This window comes from Juglans regia, chromosome 7 (assembly GCF_001411555.2).
Source record: "Juglans regia cultivar Chandler chromosome 7, Walnut 2.0, whole genome shotgun sequence".
In the NCBI taxonomy this organism is placed as follows: domain Eukaryota; kingdom Viridiplantae; phylum Streptophyta; class Magnoliopsida; order Fagales; family Juglandaceae; genus Juglans; species Juglans regia.
Window position 1 is genome coordinate 36,747,642 of NC_049907.1, and position 20,598 is coordinate 36,768,239.

Consider the following 20,598-nt stretch of genomic DNA (forward strand, 5'->3'; position numbering starts at 1 on the left):
CATGCTTAGCATATATAATCCCACTAATTAATGTAATTATTTTACGTACATCATACCTTTCCATTAGACTTAAAGACATAACCCGACCTTCTTGAATGTTAATTTATCGTATGTTTAGAAAACGGAAGTTGCTTTAGATTGCATTTTTCAATTAACAGGTGATCAGGCCAGCTTGATGTATATGTACAACTACTACAACATGACTTGCCATATACATAATTAATTGATACATGCAGCAAAATCTATAAACTACTAATGATTAAATATTTTCTAATATTTTAATTTTAAGTTATATTTTATTTGTCAAATTGTAAGCCCTTATAGACCAATGATTTCTCTGTCATTGACTCAGATATTTTAATCATACATGTTGCAGTATATATAAATATGGCCCCCACCCTTATCTAATAAACTGATTTTTATATTATACACCCGATGGAACACGCACAGAACGTGGTTTGGATTCTTTGGAGACCCTGATTTTTGTATTTATTATTTATTCTTATGGACTTATAAATTTATTTTTATATAATTTTTTTGTGACTATAATAATTTATAATTAAATTTCGAACTTCCTACTATTAATAAATGGTCATCTAACAAACTCAAAGGCAAGTGTGAATCATACACCCACCTATAAAAAAAATATATATATTCATACATACACCTATAAAATATAATATTTCGAATCCGAGCTATATTTTATTTCTTTGTATAAAACAAAGTATAGGATAACAGGTCGGTCGTACGACATTTTTTTTTCCTCTCTCTCTCCGTTTTTTTGTTTTTTGTTTTGTTTTTGAGTTCTTAAGAGCATCTCCATCCGGATGCCTAAAATACTATTTTCTCTAAATTATAGGAAAAATTATAGGGAAAAGCTCAAAAACCCCTCCCATCCCATTCCCTATTTTAGGATTTTGATTTAGGAAATGAACAGTAGTTCCCTAAATATAGGAAACCACTATTCATCCCCTAAATCATTTTTTATTAATATTTTATTTAAATAAATAAAATAAATTCTTTTTTCAATCAACTACATTTTCTCTTATACTCATATTTATTATACTTTTAAATAATATTTTTAAAAATAATTTAAATAATTACTAAAATATAAAAATAATAATTTTAAAAATATTATTAAACCCTTAAAAAAATAATTTAAATTTTTATTTAAAATATTCACTATAATAATAGTTCAAAACATAAGAAAAAATATTAAGTAGTGAAGTTTGAAAATAAAAGTGAGAGAAAAAAGTAATAAAGAAATAATAGAAGAATATTATTTTAATAGAATAGAGAAAGGATAGGGAATGAGATGTAGAATGTTTTTTAAAAATGAGTAAAATTTAAGATAAAATTATAGGAAGTGTCCTTTTTAACTAAAATTTAGAGAAAAATTTAGAGAATCGGATGGGAATGCTCTTAACGAGGTTTCGAATGTGGAATCAGGTCCTTTAATTATTCAATAAAAAAGAGATAAAGATTGAAAATTACTTTTAGGACCCCCATGCTACAGTCGGCGTCATCAATTTTTATAAAACAGCGTAACCTGAGTTACAATTTCAGGAATACGGAAGGAAGCCTTCTTTCTAGTTTCTACAAGTCAAGAACTAGAGAGAGAGAGAAGGGAATAATACTACTTGTACTGAAAAAACCATAGGATGCAGTACTGAAGCTTTCCCTAGCTCCTAGCCAAATCTTCCTCAAGATCTTGTCTATATATAGATATAGTCCACTCCCTTTCTAGATCACATTAAGCTTCCGATTCAAGTCTCGAGCTCTCGGTCCTTTTTGGTTGATGGCAATCTGTTCCAGTTCAGAGATCATAAAGCAAATAATGGAGAAGTTCTGTGGGAAGAGTAAAAAGAAGCAAGGTGGTCCCCAGGTAGTTGAGAGCAAGAAGATCAAAGGTACAGTTGTGTTAATGAAGAAAAACGTGTTGGACTTCCATGATGTTAAAGCTTCATTGCTTGATCGGATTCACGAGTTGTTTGGCAAGGGCGTCTCCCTACAGCTCATCAGTTCCATTCATCCCGACCCAGGTCGATCACTCCTCTCTCTCTCTCTCTTAAAATTGTCTTTTTTGGGTACTGAGTGTATTTATCAAGGTTCGTCTATGAAGGAAGACAAAAGCACTTTTAAATCGAACCTTCAGACATCAGATGCCTTCTTCTCCAAGTATCCTTCCTCATCCACTTGTTTCTGGATAACCATCAGCTTTAATATAAAGAAAGTGTGGGTTTTATTATTATATAAAAAAAATATCAACATCAAAACCAATTAAGTTTACTTGGAAACATTAATTTTATGTTCTTGGATTATAGTCTCATTTTATATTAATACGTCTAATTTGATGAAACTATTAGGTAGACTGATCATATATATGTATCAACTGTAATATTACTGAGAAATTTCAATCTTTTGAACAACTTTCTAGCATTGTTTCTGAGTAATTAAGATGCAACGATAGAGACGGAAAGAGCTAATTAGGATCTAACATTTATTGTTGGGTAATTGTTTAGCGAATGGATTGAGAGGGAAGCATGGCAAGGCGGCCTACTTGGAGAAATGGATCACAACAATTACTCCATTAACAGCAGGAGAAACTGCATTCACTGTTACATTTGACTGGGACGAGTCCATGGGTGTTCCTGGGGCTTTAATCGTCAAAAACCACCACCACAGCCAGTTTTACCTTAAGACGATCACCTTGGAAGATGTTCGTGGGCACGGTCGTGTGCATTTCGTCTGCAATTCTTGGGTTTACCCTGCACATCGTTACAAATACCACCGCGTCTTCTTCTCAAACAAGGTACGTAATTTTTGAGTTTGGATTTAACGTTAAAAAAAGAAGGTGAATGACAGTGACTTTATCCCTATAGACACACATTTTCTCCTCTGTAAAAGACCTAACAGGAGGAGTTGGATATCTTCTTATAAAGATCTAGATGAGTTTGTTCTTAAGCTGTATGAGACTTTTCGACACGTCTCCTCATGTGTGGGCTGGTATTTCCGATACCATCATCGTGGATAAGTAGCAGTAGTCATTCATGAGTTATAGGTTAAATTGACTCTGATACCATATAGATACCATATAGAGACACAAATTTTCTCCCCATAAAAGGCTTAATAGGAGTGAGATAACTCCTTATAAAGACCTGTATGAATTTGTTCCTAAATCGTGTGGGATTTTTCAACAGTCTCTACCTGGGCGACCGATCTAAGTTTGAGTACTAAAAGTACCTTAAATATTCTTAATATTCTCCACTACTATTCATTATTTTATTATTACTTTTCAAAACTATTATCCATTACTTTTTAATATTTTATTATTTATTTTTTATTATTTTTCACTACTATTCATAAATATTTTAAACATCTTTCAAGTATTCTCGTTACCTAAACGTAGAGAGAACTCTGTAATTAGGGTAATTTTGAAAGTTGCCATCATGATATTATGGGTGTTTCGAGTTGGTGTCATCAGATTTGGCCATGTGGGGTCTTTTCTCCGGGGATTGTCCCTTCGGGCCCCAATTATTGCAAGTTTACTGCTCATCATTCTTGAAACATCATGTTTGCCAAAAATTCCTATCCGCTGATTCTACAGCTAGATCAACAGCTTGTTTCAATCCTTTTTTTTTTTTAATCAAATAGGCTTAAAAGTTAATATTCGTACCAAAAGGCCTAATGGAAGCTTTGCCAAAAGGTCGGACCAAATAAATATAGAAATGAACTTTCGGATTTTTGTTTTTCTCTAAGAGGACTTATGTCAAATTAAAATGCTGTAACAACAACTATACTACTTTTTTGCTAGACCTACCTTCCATGTCAAACACCTGAGCTGTTAAGGAAGTACAGGGAAGAAGAGCTAGTAAATCTGCGAGGAAATGGATCAGGGGAGCTCAAGGAGTGGGACAGAGTTTATGACTATGCTTACTATAATGATTTGGGAAGTCCAGACAAAGGACCAGACTATGTACGCCCTGTTCTTGGTGGATCAAAGGATTATCCCTATCCCAGAAGAGGAAGAACTGGTCGAAAACCAACAAAAACTGGTTAGAATTTTAAATGTAGTCAATTTTCAGGTGTTAAAAAGCTGCTATGACATATCAAAATTGGTGATTGCTCATTAATGCTTTCAGAATTTCAATGGCACAAAGCATATTATGATTGATCATGGTAACGATGATCTGTTTCTCATCGTAACAGATCCCAATTATGAGAGCAGATTGCCACTGCTAAGCCTTGACATTTATGTTCCAAGAGATGAGCGGTTTGGCCACGTGAAATTCTCAGATTTTCTAGCCTATGCTCTCAAGTCCCTTGTTCAGATATTGCTCCCAGAGCTTAAATCTCTCTGTGACAAAACCATTAACGAGTTTGACACCTTTGAAGATGTACTTAATCTCTATGAGGGGGGTGTCAAGCTGCCCAATGGACCTACACTGAGTAAAATAAGGGAGCGCATTCCTTGGGAGCTTTTGAGGGAACTCGTACGTAATGACGGTGAGCGATTCCTCAAATTCCCAATTCCCGACGTGATCAAAGGTATGCGTAAAGTTCCTCCCTGTTTCTCTTTGCATTTAATACTTCAAAATCATAGACACTTCATTGTTTCTTGACTTTTCCAGTATAAATTACCAAGTTTTTATGGTATAATTGCAGAGGACAGGTCTGCTTGGAGGACAGATGAAGAGTTTGGACGAGAAATGCTCGCTGGAGTGAACCCTGTCATCATCAGCCGCCTCCAGGTAAAATAAGACACTGACTAGCTATCAAAGATGATGAATAATGTCAAATGCATTTTCTTTCTTTCTTTTTTTTGGCTTCAACTAGCATACTGAAATGCCTGTCCACAGGAATTTCCCCCAACCAGCGAGCTGGACCCTAAAATGTTTGGGAATCAGAACAGTACAATAAGAGAAGAAGACATAGAGAAGAACCTCAATGGGCTCACTGTAGATCAAGTATTAATCATACTTTGTATATTTCCTGACTATATCTACGTATCAAACCAATATGACAACTAATTTTCTATTCTCTTGTTACAGGCAATAAAAAACAACAGGCTGTTTATATTAGATCATCATGATGCATTGATGCCATACCTGACGAAAATAAACTCAACGACCACAAAGACCTATGCCACGAGAACGCTCCTTTTACTTCAAGATGATGGGACCTTGAAGCCACTGGCAATTGAGTTAAGCTTGCCACATTCACAAGGGGAGAATCACGGTGCAGTTAGCAAAGTTTTCACTCCTGCAGAAGAAGGTGTTGAAGGTACGGTGTGGCAGCTCGCCAAAGCCTACGCAGCTGTAAATGATTCTGGCTACCATCAGCTTATTAGCCACTGGTACGATGCGTAAGAATAATACTGAATGGTACCAAAAAGTAGAAGATTTGGTTCTAACCTAAAATACATACCAAACTGCTTCTGATTATATTTTCAGGTTGAATACCCATGCCATCATAGAGCCTTTCGTGATTGCGACAAACAGACAGCTGAGTGTGCTTCACCCGATTCACAAGCTTTTGCAACCCCATTTCCGAGACACAATGAACATAAATGCCTTGGCACGGCAGATCCTCATCAATGCTGGTGGCGTGGTTGAGAGGACAGTCTTCCCGGCTAAATACGCCCTGGAAATGTCCGCTGTTTTATACAAGGACTGGGTGTTCACTAAACAGGCATTACCTGCTGATCTGCTCAAGAGGTCAGCATGCTTTGTTATTAAATAATAATTTCAATAGTCTTGAATCTTGATCTCTATTCTTTAACAGAAATAATTTTAATCCATTTTTTGCTTCTCTTTAGAGGAATTGCAGTTCCAGACTCAAGCTGCCCACATGGCCTGAGACTTCTTATAGAGGATTATCCCTTCGCTGTTGATGGGCTGGAGATCTGGTCAGCAATTGAGAATTGGGTGAGTGAATATTGCTCTTTCTACTACCCAACAGATGAAATGGTCCAAGAAGATTCTGAACTCCAATTATGGTGGATGGAGATCCGTAATGAGGGTCATGGTGACAAGAAAGATGAGCCATGGTGGCCTGAGATTCAGACACGGGCGGAGCTTGTCCACTCCTGCACCATAATTATATGGGTGGCTTCGGCCCTCCATGCTGCTGTCAATTTCGGGCAATACCCTTATGCTGGCTACCTCCCTAATCGCCCAACGGTAAGCCGCCGCTTCATGCCTGAGCCAGGCACACCTGAGTATACCGAGCTTCAGTCAAACCCTGACGTAGCCTACCTGAAAACAATAACAGCCCAGTTCCAAACCCTCCTGGGTGTATCACTGATAGAAATTCTGTCCCGGCATTCATCTGATGAGATTTATCTTGGGCAGAGAGATACTCCTGAGTGGACTTCGGATGCCGAACCACTGGCAGCATTAGAGAGTTTTCGAAACAAGCTGATGGAAATCGAAAACAGGATTATAGAAATGAACAATGACAGTAGATGGAAGAATAGGGTTGGGCCAGTCAAGGTACCTTACACCTTGCTCTATCCTAATACCTCAGATTACTCTAGAGAAGGCGGCCTCACTGGCAAGGGAATTCCCAACAGCATCTCAATCTAGAAATCTTTTGGTTTGAAAGTAAAAATGGCTATTTTTGAAGCGTTTACTTTCTAGTAAGTTGTGTTAAAGTAAGAGATTGTCGGAAATGTTTCTGTATCCTCAATTCTCTCTCTCTCTCTCTCTCTCTCTTCATCTAGCATTAATGCAGTCAAGTAGTTGTGCATTGTGTTAACATTTAACAATGTCGTGATTGTATTGTGTGGAATATATGTGCAGATTTGCAGAAATTATCCCCAAATGTATATATTTTGAACCATATAATGGTCGAAATTCATACGGGTAAAGTGCTCCAACGGTTATGCAGGAGCAAGCAAAAGTTTGGACGCCATACTAACATAGGACCATAGTACCCATGAGACCATTTCATATAATAGAGATGCCTACTAGAAACCAGGTTTGTCGACGATATTGCTCACCGAAGATCGAAGTTATTTTTCCAATATTTTTAACTTCCCACTACCTCTTTACCATCCAAGCCTACATGGCTTTATTTATTTTTTCTTCTACCTTCTCAACTTTGCTCTATTCGAAATTTGACATGAAGTTGCATGTAAGAAGTTTTCTCAGTTTGAGATTGAAATCAAAGCTTCAACAACAAGCCCCACATTTTTCTCTCGCGCCTTAGCTGAGTGCGAACTCCCTCCCCGCCGATGGTGACCTATTATAAACAGCGCCCTCTACTCTCTCTCTCTCTCTGTGAAGCCCCCTTTGCGTCGCTTTCTTCTTTGTGTGGCCTAAGTGATCATCGCCAATAACGCCATAATGTATGAAGGACCAAAATTAGTAATCAAGATTGTCTATCTAAGCACGGCCCGAGGAAAAGTTTTTCATGCCACACTACTAGTGAAAAGAAGCACTGGTGGCTTACCGACATAAAGGTAAAACTTTGGTCCTCCATATATCTTTATGATTTATGGTGTTGGGTTCTTGTTTGTAATTCATGATTATGTCAGTCAAAATGAGCATTTTTCATCTCAAAATCTTTCTTTCTACACGCAAGTTTAACCCATTCACACTCTTGCCAATATTGATAACCCATTCCAAAAATCTCTCAAAGAGATAAACAAATAACAAGTCAACATTACACTACAGAATGCACTAAAGAAATTGGGCCAAAATTGAGAGGAGAGGGCCGAAATCGAGTCTGCGATTGAGATTGTGGTTTTGAATTTCCAAAGGAAAAAACGAAATACTTTTTGAGGTAAGACTGTCCGAAGCTCAATCAAATCTCGGACAAAGCAAAGCAAGAGGCAGAGACGAGCATAAGGGAGAAGTAGAGGATAAAGGAACAAAAAAGAAAGCCATGTAGGGTTGGGTAGTAAGGAGTAATGGGAAGTATTAAAGGGAAGTTTACATTCTGAATTGAATTGAAATGACAGTTGAGATCTGAATAAAACATTATTAAAATATTATTTTTATTTTATAATTTAAAAAAGTTAAATTATTTATTATATTTTATTTAAAAAAATTATAATAATTAGATAAGATAAAATTAGATGAATTAAGATAATTTTTTAATCCAAACTATGCTTAATTAGGGTATAATTACCTTATAGGGTATCATTACCTTATTTTAATCGATCAAAAACAGTCATGTCATTACCAAATTCTGTGATACTACTAGGCTTTCGGTTGCATCTAATTACCCCATTCACGCCTGGCCTCCCCTTTGCATGAGCTGAACGGTACAAAGCCTGAAACTAAAGAGAAATACTTCTTGTCCCGAAAATGGATACCGAATTTGTGTTCCGAATGATTTTTTTTTTTTACTTAATGATTAAGTAAGAATATTTTAATGATGTTGTAAATTTTTTTAAATGTTTATGATTATTAAAAAAATACATGAAAAAATAATAATAAAAAAGTAAAATAGCCTATTCAAAATATTTATTCGGGATGATGCATTTTCGGTGAACGTATTAATACTCGAAACTAAATTCTGTGTCTTGATACTAACATCTTTTGCATGAATGGCCTTGTGCCAAATAAGAATGTGGAACCTCTCACTTTTAACGGAGCTAATCTAAAGAGTGGGGAAGGTGCCCCCCACCCCTAAAGAGCATTGGCAATGATTTAGTCATTGTCAAGTCTAAAGTTTGGCTAGAATCTTAATTTTTAGCTATAATATCAATTTTTGATTAGGTGAGTTCACATTGGACTAACTATTATAAAGTTAAAATAATAATATAATATTATATTTTTTACTTTTTTTTTATTTTTTTATTTGCAAATACAATTTATATATTTCTTAGATCTTCATACTTTGTAGAAATAATGTGTCTACTCTATCAATCAATAGAAATAATGTGCATGCCATGCATGTTTTACCATTCAAAGAGAGATGAAAGTGATGAAATAATTAAATATTACTTTCTATTATGAATAGTAGCTAGCCATATTTGGAGAGGATTTAAGATTTACTATTCATCAAATCTTAAGCTTTGGACTATTGACTACTCCAATGTGGAGAAATCTCGGTTTTCTTCGAATTAGAACATAGCACTCATAATTGATCACATTTCATCTTTTGCCAAGTACTATTTGCGTCTTTTCTCTTTTAAAATTGAATTATTCAATTAGAGGAAAGATGTCCTCTATATATAAACCAAACTAGAAATCAAGATTTTATTTTTATCAAAAAGGTTTAAAAAAACCCTTGAAGTCGATTACTTCTTCAATCTTCACTATCAAATCAGAAAGGATTTGTTAAGTAGTGACAAAAAAAAAAAAAAAAAAAAAAAAATGAAAGGAAGAGTGCAGGCTCTTTCCTTTGTCGTGAAGTGCTGAGATATTGCTGAGGACCGATCGGTACGTATCAAAAGCAGACATCCTAATTGGTCCAAGGCATATCACCTTATCCAACACCAAATTCCCACCACCCATCCAAAATCCTACAAACTCCCCCCATACTAACATCCCCAACCTTATTGATCCCACACAACCATCATCCCCGTTATCAAGCAGCTTGCACCAACCATCATCCCCTTATCTCTAGCCCTTCATGGCCATGGCAACCCAAGCCTCCCTCTTCACCCCTCCCCTCTCGGCCTCAAAGTCCGGGGACCGTGTCACCGTGCCATGGAAACAATCCTCAACCCTCTCCTTCACCAGTCCCAAGCAACTTAAATTCTCTGTCTCCCAGCGCACAATCAAGGCAGCTGCTGGGGAAGCCGCCGAGGCACCCACCAAGGAAGCTCCGGTGGGATTCACTCCACCTGAGTTGGACCCAAGCACTCCCTCGCCGATTTTCGCCGGCAGCACTGGTGGCCTGCTGCGGAAGGCTCAAGTTGAAGAGTTTTATGTGATCACTTGGGACTCTCCCAAAGAACAAATCTTTGAGATGCCCACCGGAGGTGCAGCCATTATGAGGCAGGGTCCTAACCTGCTCAAACTGGCCAGGAAGGAGCAGTGCTTGGCTCTGGGGACTAGGCTGAGGTCTAAGTACAAGATCAAGTACCAGTTTTACAGGGTGTTCCCAAATGGAGAGGTCCAATATTTGCACCCAAAGGACGGTGTCTACCCTGAGAAGGTGAACCCCGGCCGTCAAGGTGTCGGAGTGAACTTCAGGTCAATTGGAAAGAATGTGAACCCGATCGAGGTCAAGTTCACCGGCAAGCAAGTGTATGACTTGTGAGGTGTTGGATTCTTATGTTGTTTGTTATGTATTTATTATTTACGTGACTGTACGTTGTTAATGTTTGAACCACCTTCATTTTGTTTTTCCCAAGTTGCTACATCAAAAGGGTATATGTTGTATTATTGTTTGTTTATGCTGTTAATTAGCTTAGATATATCAGTACCTGAAAAACAACCTAGAATTAATGTGACATCTGAAGACTCTAATGAAAATTGAATTGAAATGAGATTTTCCTTTGAAAAAATAGGACCAGATCGATGAACTCAATGTTGAAATCCCTGCCCAAGCAAGCAATCCACAATGGCTGCTTGCTGCTCAACCCTCAGCGCCCAACTACCTATTGAATGTAACAATAAATGCATTCATACATATAGACGATATTGATCCTCGCCTATAAATTGAAGTTCCATGCGAGAGTTTCAGATACACCCCAAAGAGAAAAGAAAAGAGAGAGAGTCGAGAGAGTTCTGAGAGAAAAGAAGAGAGTTGAGTTGAGTTGAGTGGAGTGTAATCCTCCTCCTCTGTAATATTTTCTTGTATTCCACTATTTATTAGTGAAGCTCTTTTCTGTGGATGTAGGCAGTTGCCGAACCAAGTTAAATTTTTTGGTGTCACTGAGTGCATGAGTGTACTCTTTTATTACCGCTTTTATCCCTTCCGCTGTGTTGATTTTTCCAACAAATGGTATCATAGAGTTTGTTGGACGGAGTTTTTTTTTTACGGAAAACTCGGTTTTAGTGCGTAGCTCAGTTTTCAAATTTGAGCATACCACTGTGTTCGTCTCATCGAGACAAGAAAAGTGGTGAAAACCAAAGGCCGAACGGAATCCGCACACTCCTTCACGCGCCGTCTGAAGATCAGAGAGTGAGACCCACTCTCGACACGCGTCACACGCGCCAAGGTGAGTATCTAGCACGTGAATCCCACGCTCATACACGCGCGCACGCGCTACAGAGAAGCCACTGCGCGTGAAGTTCACACGCCTGACGTGCCCCTGACTCCATAACGCTCGTGAATTACACGCGCCTACGCGTTCCACGCGCACCAGAGGAGTTTATGCACGTGACGTACACGCGCCTACGCGCTGTTAGTCGCGCCACGCACTGCACGAGCGACAAAGCTCCTGTTTTGGTTCGTTTGCTCATTCCTTGTGCTATCTGAGTCCGATTTTGACGAAACAAGACCCGTTTCCAACAAAATCAAGCGTTTCGGACACAACTGTACCATCCGTTTGACGATATTCCACCTCAAAGATCCTGTACTTGTATTTTGTATTTAGAACAGTCTAAATCCATGGAGGATTCAGCATCAGGCGCCATGATAAAGCTGACTGCCTCAAACTACAGTCTTTGGAGACCTCGAATGGAGGATCTCTTGAACTGTAGAGATCTGTTTGACCCTTTGGAAGATGAAGGAAAAAAGTCAGATGAAGTTACGGATCAAGTGTGGAAAAAGATGCACAAGAAGACTATTGGTCAGATCAGGCAATGGATTGACCATAGTGTTTTTCACCACGTGGCCCAAGAGACGGATGCATATAACCTCTGGAAAAAGTTAGAGGATATGTATCAGGCTAAAATTGCTTGAAACAAGGCCCTCTTGATGAGACGGCTTGTTAACTTGAAATTGAAAAGCGATACCTCTGTTGCTGAGCATACTAGCGAGTTTCAAAACCTAGTTAACCAGCTCGGGTCCGTCAACCTGAATCTTGGCGATAAAGAACAAGCCCAGCTATTTCTCAGTTCATTACCAGACAGTTGGGAGACGCTGGTGGTCTCCCTAAGTAACTTTACTCCAGATGACAAACTTACCATGACGATGGTTAAGGATGCCCTGTTTAATGAGGAGGCCAGACGTAAAGAGACAAGCATGAATCAAACTCATGTCCTTGTCACCGAGAGTAGAGAAAGGCCTCAAGGTAATGATAGAGGGAAAAGTGGAGGCAGAAACAGAGGGAAGCCTCAACCACGTGGAAGGTCCAGCAGTAGCAAGAACCAGCAGACGGGTAACATCAAATGTTACCATTGTGGCAAAGAAGGCCACATGAGGAAACACTGCCGCAAGTTTTTAAGGGAGCAAGGTCAAAGCAGTAAGCTGAAAAAAGAAGATGGTGAAACCCTTGTCACTCTTTCGGGAGATGTGGCAATACTCTCCACTAGTGACGAGACGTGTCTGTACGTTACAAGCTATGATGTTAAGTGGATGGTAGACACAACAGCATCATACCACGCCACTTCCCACAGTGAATTTTTCACTACGTACAAAGCAGGAGACTTTGGTACGGTAAGGATGGGGAATGTCAGTTTCTCGAAATCGTGGGAGTTGGCGAAGTGCAGATAAAAACCAACGTTGGTTGCACCATGGTGTTGAAAGATGTTCGACACATTCCTGACCTTCTGCTCAACCTGATTTCCGGGACAGCCCTTGATCGACAGGACTATGACAGCTACTTCAGCAAAGGCACTTGAAAGCTGTCACAAGGTGCCATGGTTGTCGCCCGAGGACATATTTGCGGTACGTTGTACAAGACCCATGTGAAGATCGGTTCTGATAGCCTCAATGCAGTGGAAGACGAGACATCACCGAATCTGTGGCACAAGAGACTCGGACACATGGGTGAGAAAGGGTTGGATACACTTGCGAAGAAGGCACTCATCAAAGTTGCCAAAGGAACAGCGTTAAACCCTTGTGAGTACTGTTTGTTTGGCAAACAATGCAGAGTCTCGTTTAAATCCTCTACGAAGAGAAGATCAGAGTTGTTGAGTCTGGTACACTCTGATGTATGTGGTCCCATGGAAGAAGAGTCATTGGGAGGTAACAGATATTTCGTGACATTCATTGATGATGCTTCACGAAAAGTCTAGGTATATGTTTTGAAGTCAAAGGATTAGGTCTTCGAGCACTTTAAGAATTTCCACACTCTAGTGGAAAGAGAGACGGGAAAGAAGTTGAAGTGCCTGCGAACGGACAACGGAGGAGAATATGTCTCCAAAAGGTTCGCTGCATACTGCGCTGATCACGGTATTCGACATGAGAAGACGGTCCCATATACCCCTCAGCACAATGGTGTAGCCGAAAGAATGAACCAGACCATCATTGAAAGAACAAGATGCATGCTCAGTATGGCCAAGTTACCAAAGCTATTCTGGGGTGAAGTTGTTCTAGCTGCCTGTTACTTGATCAACAGATCACCTTCTGCACCACTGGAATTTGAAATTCCTCAGAAGGTTTGGTCTGGAAAAGATGTCTCTTACTCTCACCTGAGAGTGTTTGGGTGCAAAGCCTTTGCACACGTATCCAAGGAGCTGAGACAGAAGCTCTATGTCAAGTCAACTCCATGTATCTTTGTTGGATATGGAGATGAAGAATTCGGATACAAGTTATGGGATCCAGTGACAGAGAATTTTCAGAAGTAGGGACGTTGTGTTTCATGAAAACCAGAACATAGGAACTAAAGCTTCATCAAGAGAGCTTAGTTCCGATACTCCAAATCCTGCACCATTACAGCCTGCCACAGATAATGAAGATATGCAAGATCGAGATCCAGAAGCAGAAGAAGAAGCTCAGGGTGTCGAGCAGGGGGAGCAAGAATCCTTTCCACCAGAAACTGGTGTACCACCACAAGGGTTAGATGGTGACGAACCTCCTTTGGTTGATGAACCAAGAAGATCGGCAAGAGGTCGCCTACTGATTCCGTCGAAGAGATATCCGAAATCAGACTATATTCTGCTTATTGATGAGGGGGAGCCAGAGAGCTTTCAAGAAGTTCAAACTCATGCTGATAGAAGCCTATGGGTGCAGGCAATGCAAGAAGAGATGAGTTCTTTGCAGAAAAATCAGACCTATGAGTTGGTGAAACTTCCTGAAGGAAAGAAAGCCCTAAAGAACAAATGGGTGTTCAAGCTGAAGAAAGATGGCCAAGGAAAGCTGATGAAGCACAAGGCCAGATTGGTTGTCAAAGGATTCCAGCAGAAGAAGGGAATCGACTTTGATGAGATATTTTCTCCAGTGGTGAAAATGATGTTGATCCGAGTCATACTCGGATTGGTAGCCAGCTTGAATTTGGAACTCGAACAGATGGATGTGAAGACAGCCTTTCTCCATGGAGATTTGGAGGAGGAGATATATATGGAGCAACCAGAAGGGTTTGAAACTCCAGGGAAAGATCACTTAGTTTGCAAGCTGAAGAAGAGTCTCTATGGCCTCAAGCAAGCGCCGAGGCAATGGTACTAGAAGTTCGACTCATTCATGATGAGTCATGGTTACAAGAGACTTGTCGCAGATCAGTGTGTCTATGTTCGAAGGTTCCAGGACGACAAGTTTGTTATACTCCTTCTTTACGTTGATGATATGTTAATCGTTGGTGAGGATAGGTCCATGATTAACAAACTAAAGAATGAACTATCCAAGTCCTTTGACATGAAGGACTTAGGCCCAGCACAGCAAATTTTGGGCATGAAGATTGTTCGTGATAGGAAAGTCAAAAGGGTGTGGCTATCATAACAAAAATATGTTGAACAGGTCATTAGACGTTTCAACATGGGAGATGCTAAGCCAGTCAAAACTCCACTTGCAAACCACTTCAAGTTGAGCAAGGGCTCGTGTCCTTCTTCAAAGAAAGAGATTGAAGAAATGGAAGCAGTCCCCTACTCTTCAGCAGTAGGAAGCTTGATGTATGCAATGGTTTGTACCAGACCAGATATTGCTCATGCTGTAGGCATGTTGAGCAGATTCCTTTCAAATCCAGGAAAGGATCTTTGGGAAGCAGTCAAGTGGATTCTCAGGTACCTGAAAGGTACATCGAAGATGTGCTTGTGTTTTGGGGGAGCTAAACCAGTTTTGGAAGGCTATACAGATTCAGATATGGCAGGAGATCTGGATAGCAGGAAATCTACTTCGGGATTTCTCTTCACCTTTGCAGGAGGAGCTGTCTCTTGGCAGTCCAAGTTGCAGAAGTGTGTTGCTTTATCTACAACAGAGGCAGAGTACATTGCCGCAGCAGAAGCTGGGAAAGAGATGTTGTGGATGAAGCGTTTTCTCCAAAAACTAGGGGTTAGTCAAGAAGACTACAAGGTACATTGTGATAGTCAAAGTGCTCTAGACTTGAGCAAGAATTCAATGTACCACTCCCGCACCAAGCATATTGATATCCGCTATCATTGGATACGCGAAGCGATGAAACAACAGGTGTTGAAGCTTATGAAGATCCATACGAAAGAGAATCCAGCGGACATGCTGACGAAGGTGGTTACAAGTGAGAAGCTTGAGGTATGCAGAGACATAGCTGGAATGGATAGCATATAGGTAAATGGGCATGGAGGGGGAGAATTGTTGAAATCTCTGCCCAAGCAAGCAGTCCATAATGGCTGCTTGCTGCTCAACCCTCAACGCCCAACTACCTATTGAATGCAACAATAAATGCATTCATACATATAAACGATATTGATCCTCGCCTATAAATTGAAGTTCCATGCGAGAGTTTCAGATACACCCTAAAGAGAAAAGAAAAGAGAGAGAGCCGAGAGAGCTCTGAGAGAAAAGAAGAGAGTTGAGTTGAGTGGAGTGTAATCCTCCTCCTCTGTAATATTTTCTTGTATTCCACTATTTATTAGTGAAACTCTTTTCTGTGGATGTAGGCAGTTGCCGAACTATGTTAAATTTTTTGGTGTCACTGAGTGTATGAGTGTACTCTTTTATTACCGCTTTTATCCCTTCCGCTGTGTTGATTTTCCCAACACTCAATTCATCCTCTAGAAAACGCCAGAGAGAGAGAGAGAGAGAGTATTGGAAACTCTTTAACCAAGAGCTGTAACTTACATGGATCCTCAAATGATCATTAATTGTGGATAAATCTCGAAAACTCATTCTTGTACGATATGCTCCCACGATTGAAATTCATGACCCTGATTCTAATACCAGCTATCAACAGATTTAAAACCAATATTATTAGAAGAGACACTCAAATCTTCTAGTCATGTGATATTGCATTCCCCAAGACTATTTTAGAGTGATTCTGGCGTAGCGGAAGACGTGAAAGACGAAAACAGAGGAAATGGACTAAAAAATATGGAGGAACTGTGTCTTCCGATAGTTGACGCAAAATGCAGAAAAATAATTGTTAAGCAGTTGGGCTTATGATTCTCTTTAACAACTGAGATACGTTGAGGATTGGGCTTTTGGGCCGATTCAAATCCCCTAAGCCTCTAATCCTGATCCCAAATAATTGTTACTACAAATCCTTCCTAATGCTCTCGGTTAAAATAATTTTTAAAATGCCAAAGCACATGACATGATCATATCAAACCGTGTATTAATGTTTCCCTTTCACTGGAATATGATTAGAAAATTAAAAAAAAAAAAAATCAAAGCCCATCGATATTTAAGCATATAAAAGATCGTCCAGTGTATAATGTGTATATATATATATATATATATATATTTAAGGAAGGAAAAAGGAACATCGATGTTTTTCCCAACCACCATCATTTGCGACATATGCATATAAATAAAATAAGCCAGAGGTATCACACACATATTAGCCATCTTTTCAAGACAACAAGGCACGTCTCCAAACCCATATTTTTTTAATTCACATTTCACACTACAAGTTGGTGGTGCACATCTTTTCCTGATGCCCTTTTATGCAACATCCAAGATAAGATCATGATCATAGCTTAATTTAATACTCTTCCTCCAACACATCATGCTAACGCGTGGAATAAAAGAACAATAGTTTAATAGTTGAAATGGCCAAATCATTCTTTGGTTTTTTGCGGTTGAAACTTGAAACCCAAAATATTATTATTATTATTAAGAAAGGAAAGCAGCAGCATTATTGGTGTATTACATCTCTACAATTGGGTGAATACGCTTCATTATTTGGACAACCCATTTGCATATATTATGAACACTAATGCGCATTTACATACATACATGTATATATCTACACATGATTACAATATATAGTTGTGGAGGACAACAGGATCCAACCCAACACTTGAACAAGGTCTTGAACGTGAATCAATTAAGCACCAACGGCCATGATTGCAAGAATGGAATCGATTTCGCTTTTCGTCCGGCTGATCCTTTCATCACCACCATCCATTCCGCTTACCCAAATCTCAGGAATTGCATGCGCCAGGTCTATGACATTCTCAACTGCATAATCGGCTTCATTGCTTTGCACGGTCTTTCCGACCTTCACGCAAACAAAAAAGTATAAATCGAATGAAACTCAATTCATAACTTTATTGGGTGGCACTACAGCCACCGAGAGGGATTCTCCGACAAGGCAATCTGTCTTTTTTTATATATATAAATATATATATATTTTTTTTTACATTTAAAAAAAATTAAAAAAATATTTACAACATCAATAAAAAAATATTTACTTAATCACTAAACCAAAAAAAAAAAAAAACTAACAAGAAAAATGTCGGACCATTATCGGGATACCAAGCATTTGTCAACTTTATAATCAATCTGGGATTATTCTAATATTAAACTTGTTTGGTGATGGCGTACTCATTGTGTTTATGCTGAAGGACCCTCTTCGTATTTATTGCAACCCTTTCATATGTTTTGGCTTCGTGTGAGACTTTGGTTGCAAGGATTAGACAGCCACTATTCCCTATCTTTCGGCTCCAAAATGAGGCTTTAAATGTAAGGATGAAAAGCACACGTTCCAGGTGCATTTCAACATCAATGAAATGAAATTTAAATAAAATATTATTAAAATATATTTAAATAATAAATTGAGATAAAATGAAAATTAAATAAAATATTATTTTTTATATTATTATTATTTTTAAATTAAAAAAATCAAATTATTTATTATATTTTATATTAAAAAAACTATAATGTTAAAATGAAATAAAATAAAATACTTCTTCTATTTTCTTAATTGTTTAGAGAAATGCCGGTCCACAAATTGTTTATAGCTGAATCTCCAAAGGCTTTCATGCATTATTAAGAAAACGACATATTTTATTGGAAGAGAGAGCGTACAGGTGGAACGAGACAATGTAGACCATCGTAGCGTGTCCGTGTCCGTGTACTCTAACAACTACTGATTTGATATAAAGCTAATTTAGTTAAAATGTCAAACAACGTGTAATTACCAGAACGGTACGGAGACCCAAGGCTTTCCCGGCAGCGACGTTGCGAACGTTGTCGTCGAGAAACAACTGCAATAAAGAAGAACAAAAAAGAACGGCACGCGTTGCGTTTCGTTAAAAACACGTTCGCCTCACAACCATTGAACGACAAGGACTTCGTTAATGAGAAAACCGTAGTCTGTTTCGCGGGCGTACCGTTCGACGGGGATCAACATCGGCAACATCCAGCGCGATCTTCATGGCGTCCATAGATGGCTTGAGAAGCACAGGGAACTCGTCGGGCCGGGTCGACTTAGAGAGATTCGGGTTCATTGTCTCGAAGCATATGATTTGCTCAAAGCAGTCTTTTAATCCGAGCCGATCCAAGACCTTAACCGCGTGATTCCTATCCGAGTTCGTGAAAATCTAAAATAGATTTAAAATACAAATTAGGATAAAGTTATAGTCAAAATCAAAATATTGAATGTGTGAGAATCAAGGTTTTCGGCGCATACGATTTTTCGTTGAGTAATGTTACGTAGGAGGTTTCGCAACTGAGAATCCGGTTTGATCAAATCATATGGCAATCTTCCGTGTACAAAGCTGTTGTGAAACAGTCTAAAGTTAGCAGCCAGAAGTTTCTAAAAAGTGAAAATTTTTTGAATGTTCAAAAGGGTAATTAGTGGGATAAAGCAGTACTAACCCATGGTAATCATCGGCGTCAATGTCATACCCCAAAACCTTGGACAAATAAAAAAGTACACAAGAAGTAAATTTTAGGAAGAGCAAATTGTCACAAAGAAAGATAAAACAAGGTTTCTTTGTTTAGTATTTCTCAGTTTTTTTGGGGGCGAGAGTCTAAAGGGGGATGAATTACCCGCAAGCCAGCAAGGGAGCTGCCGTATGTTTTGAAAAGCTCATATCGGAGATTTGAGGCCTTGCTCTCTGGAAATCCGCATTTCTCAACAAGATAATCTGCAGAAACAATCAGACACAAGAAATTTTCAATCTCTGTTTTTTTTTAAGAAACGAAATAGCAGTGAAATATAGTAGAAGACGGATATAAGATTTCGCACCGTCAATATTTTTCCTGAGAGACTCGGCAAGTCCAATCTTGGAAGAGTATAGAGTGTCATCCAAATCTGTCTCAGAGAAAAGTTCAACACAATAAATAACCAGACATTTCAAAGGAAAAAGAAATTTCATGGACACAGAGAGAGAGAATTACCGAAGATAAGGCAGTCAAAAGGAGAGCTAGAATCCATGGCTTAAGAGAAGGTAGAGAAGCTAAGGGTGCTGTGAAACCGGAAGCGAAGAAAACAAAGAAAGTTGAGCAGGAATGGAGGTTAGCTAAGAAAGTTGAGCAGAGATGGACTCGGAGAAAGGTGGAGAAGAGAGGTATTTATATTTTATAAGGGAGGTAAAGGCAATAGACATGGACGGATAGGGACGTAGCTGACTCAGACAAGTCGTTCTAAAGAGTGGATTTGTTAGCCGAGTAGATTGTCGGGTCCACACGCAATACCCAGTCAGAATTATTCTCATTGTCGATAATACCCTTCTCCTTTATAAAAATATAATTACTCTTTATCTAGAGATTTTATTAAGATAAATTTATAAACTCACGTACTATTTTGTAGTATGTTAAATTATATATTTATTTTTATCATAAAATAAATTTAATAAATTATATAAAATCACATTTTTTTATAATTATAACACTTGTGATATAATTAACTGTGACTTTCCACAATGCCTAAAGATGTACTTTTAACAAGTTTCAGGTCTCAAGTTAGGTTAATAAGATGACAGTTAGAAGTAACCGTGTTTTCTATTGCAATTAAAAAAATGAAGATCAATTTAAGTTTTACCAACCTTAGTTTTGGTATGATTTTCTTTGAAAGTGGTGTTATTTAAGGAAATATAAACTAAATATTCGAATATGTACTCTTTTTTTAATTGATTTATTAATTCAAAATTAATTGCTTTATACCGATTGACCAAACACATTGTTCTTAGTCAATTAGAATTTTCTCATGCATAAAAGATTAAAAAGAGAAAATATTACCGTGTCCACCGACTAATCACTCAGCTACGTGCCGTGCCGTTCCGACTTTTTCTTCATCTTTATCATTCTTTTCTTTTTCTTTTTCTTTTTCATTCTCGGTCTCGATTTAACAAAACCTAATCTCATTCTTCTTCTTTTCAGCGAAAGTGATTGATCTATTTTTTAGGTTCATCTACGCAATCTGTTAGGTTTTTTTATTTTTTTTATTGG

At 38.4% G+C, this 20,598-nt stretch overlaps 3 protein-coding genes across 3 annotated transcripts; 2 read left to right on the forward strand and 1 right to left on the reverse strand.

Moving 5' to 3' along the window:
• Nucleotides 1-1,574: 1,574 nt before the first annotated feature.
• LOC109010446 (probable linoleate 9S-lipoxygenase 5) lies at nucleotides 1,575-6,814 on the forward strand. Its single transcript, XM_018991287.2, has 9 exons — nucleotides 1,575-2,042; nucleotides 2,523-2,812; nucleotides 3,815-4,055; nucleotides 4,210-4,548; nucleotides 4,666-4,751; nucleotides 4,860-4,967; nucleotides 5,052-5,356; nucleotides 5,454-5,717; nucleotides 5,819-6,814. Exons 1-9 carry the CDS (start codon nucleotides 1,799-1,801, stop codon nucleotides 6,585-6,587), a joined length of 2,646 nt encoding a protein of 881 aa, XP_018846832.1. The 5' UTR covers nucleotides 1,575-1,798; the 3' UTR covers nucleotides 6,588-6,814.
• Nucleotides 6,815-9,438: 2,624 nt separating this feature from the next.
• On the forward strand, nucleotides 9,439-10,355 carry LOC109010445 (photosystem I reaction center subunit II, chloroplastic-like). Its single transcript, XM_018991286.2, has one exon. It carries the CDS (start codon nucleotides 9,589-9,591, stop codon nucleotides 10,219-10,221), a length of 633 nt encoding a protein of 210 aa, XP_018846831.1. The 5' UTR covers nucleotides 9,439-9,588; the 3' UTR covers nucleotides 10,222-10,355.
• A 6,652-nt stretch (nucleotides 10,356-17,007) lies between these two features.
• Nucleotides 17,008-19,720, reverse strand: LOC108999078. The gene is made up of 8 exons (XM_018975879.2): nucleotides 19,549-19,720; nucleotides 19,397-19,462; nucleotides 19,198-19,295; nucleotides 19,024-19,061; nucleotides 18,836-18,923; nucleotides 18,537-18,746; nucleotides 18,345-18,410; nucleotides 17,008-17,422 (listed from the first exon to the last, which is right to left on the reverse strand). The coding sequence occupies exons 1-8, from the start codon at nucleotides 19,583-19,585 to the stop codon at nucleotides 17,249-17,251; spliced, it is 777 nt and encodes a 258-aa protein (XP_018831424.1). The 5' UTR covers nucleotides 19,586-19,720; the 3' UTR covers nucleotides 17,008-17,248.
• Between the last annotated feature and the right edge of the window lie 878 nt (nucleotides 19,721-20,598).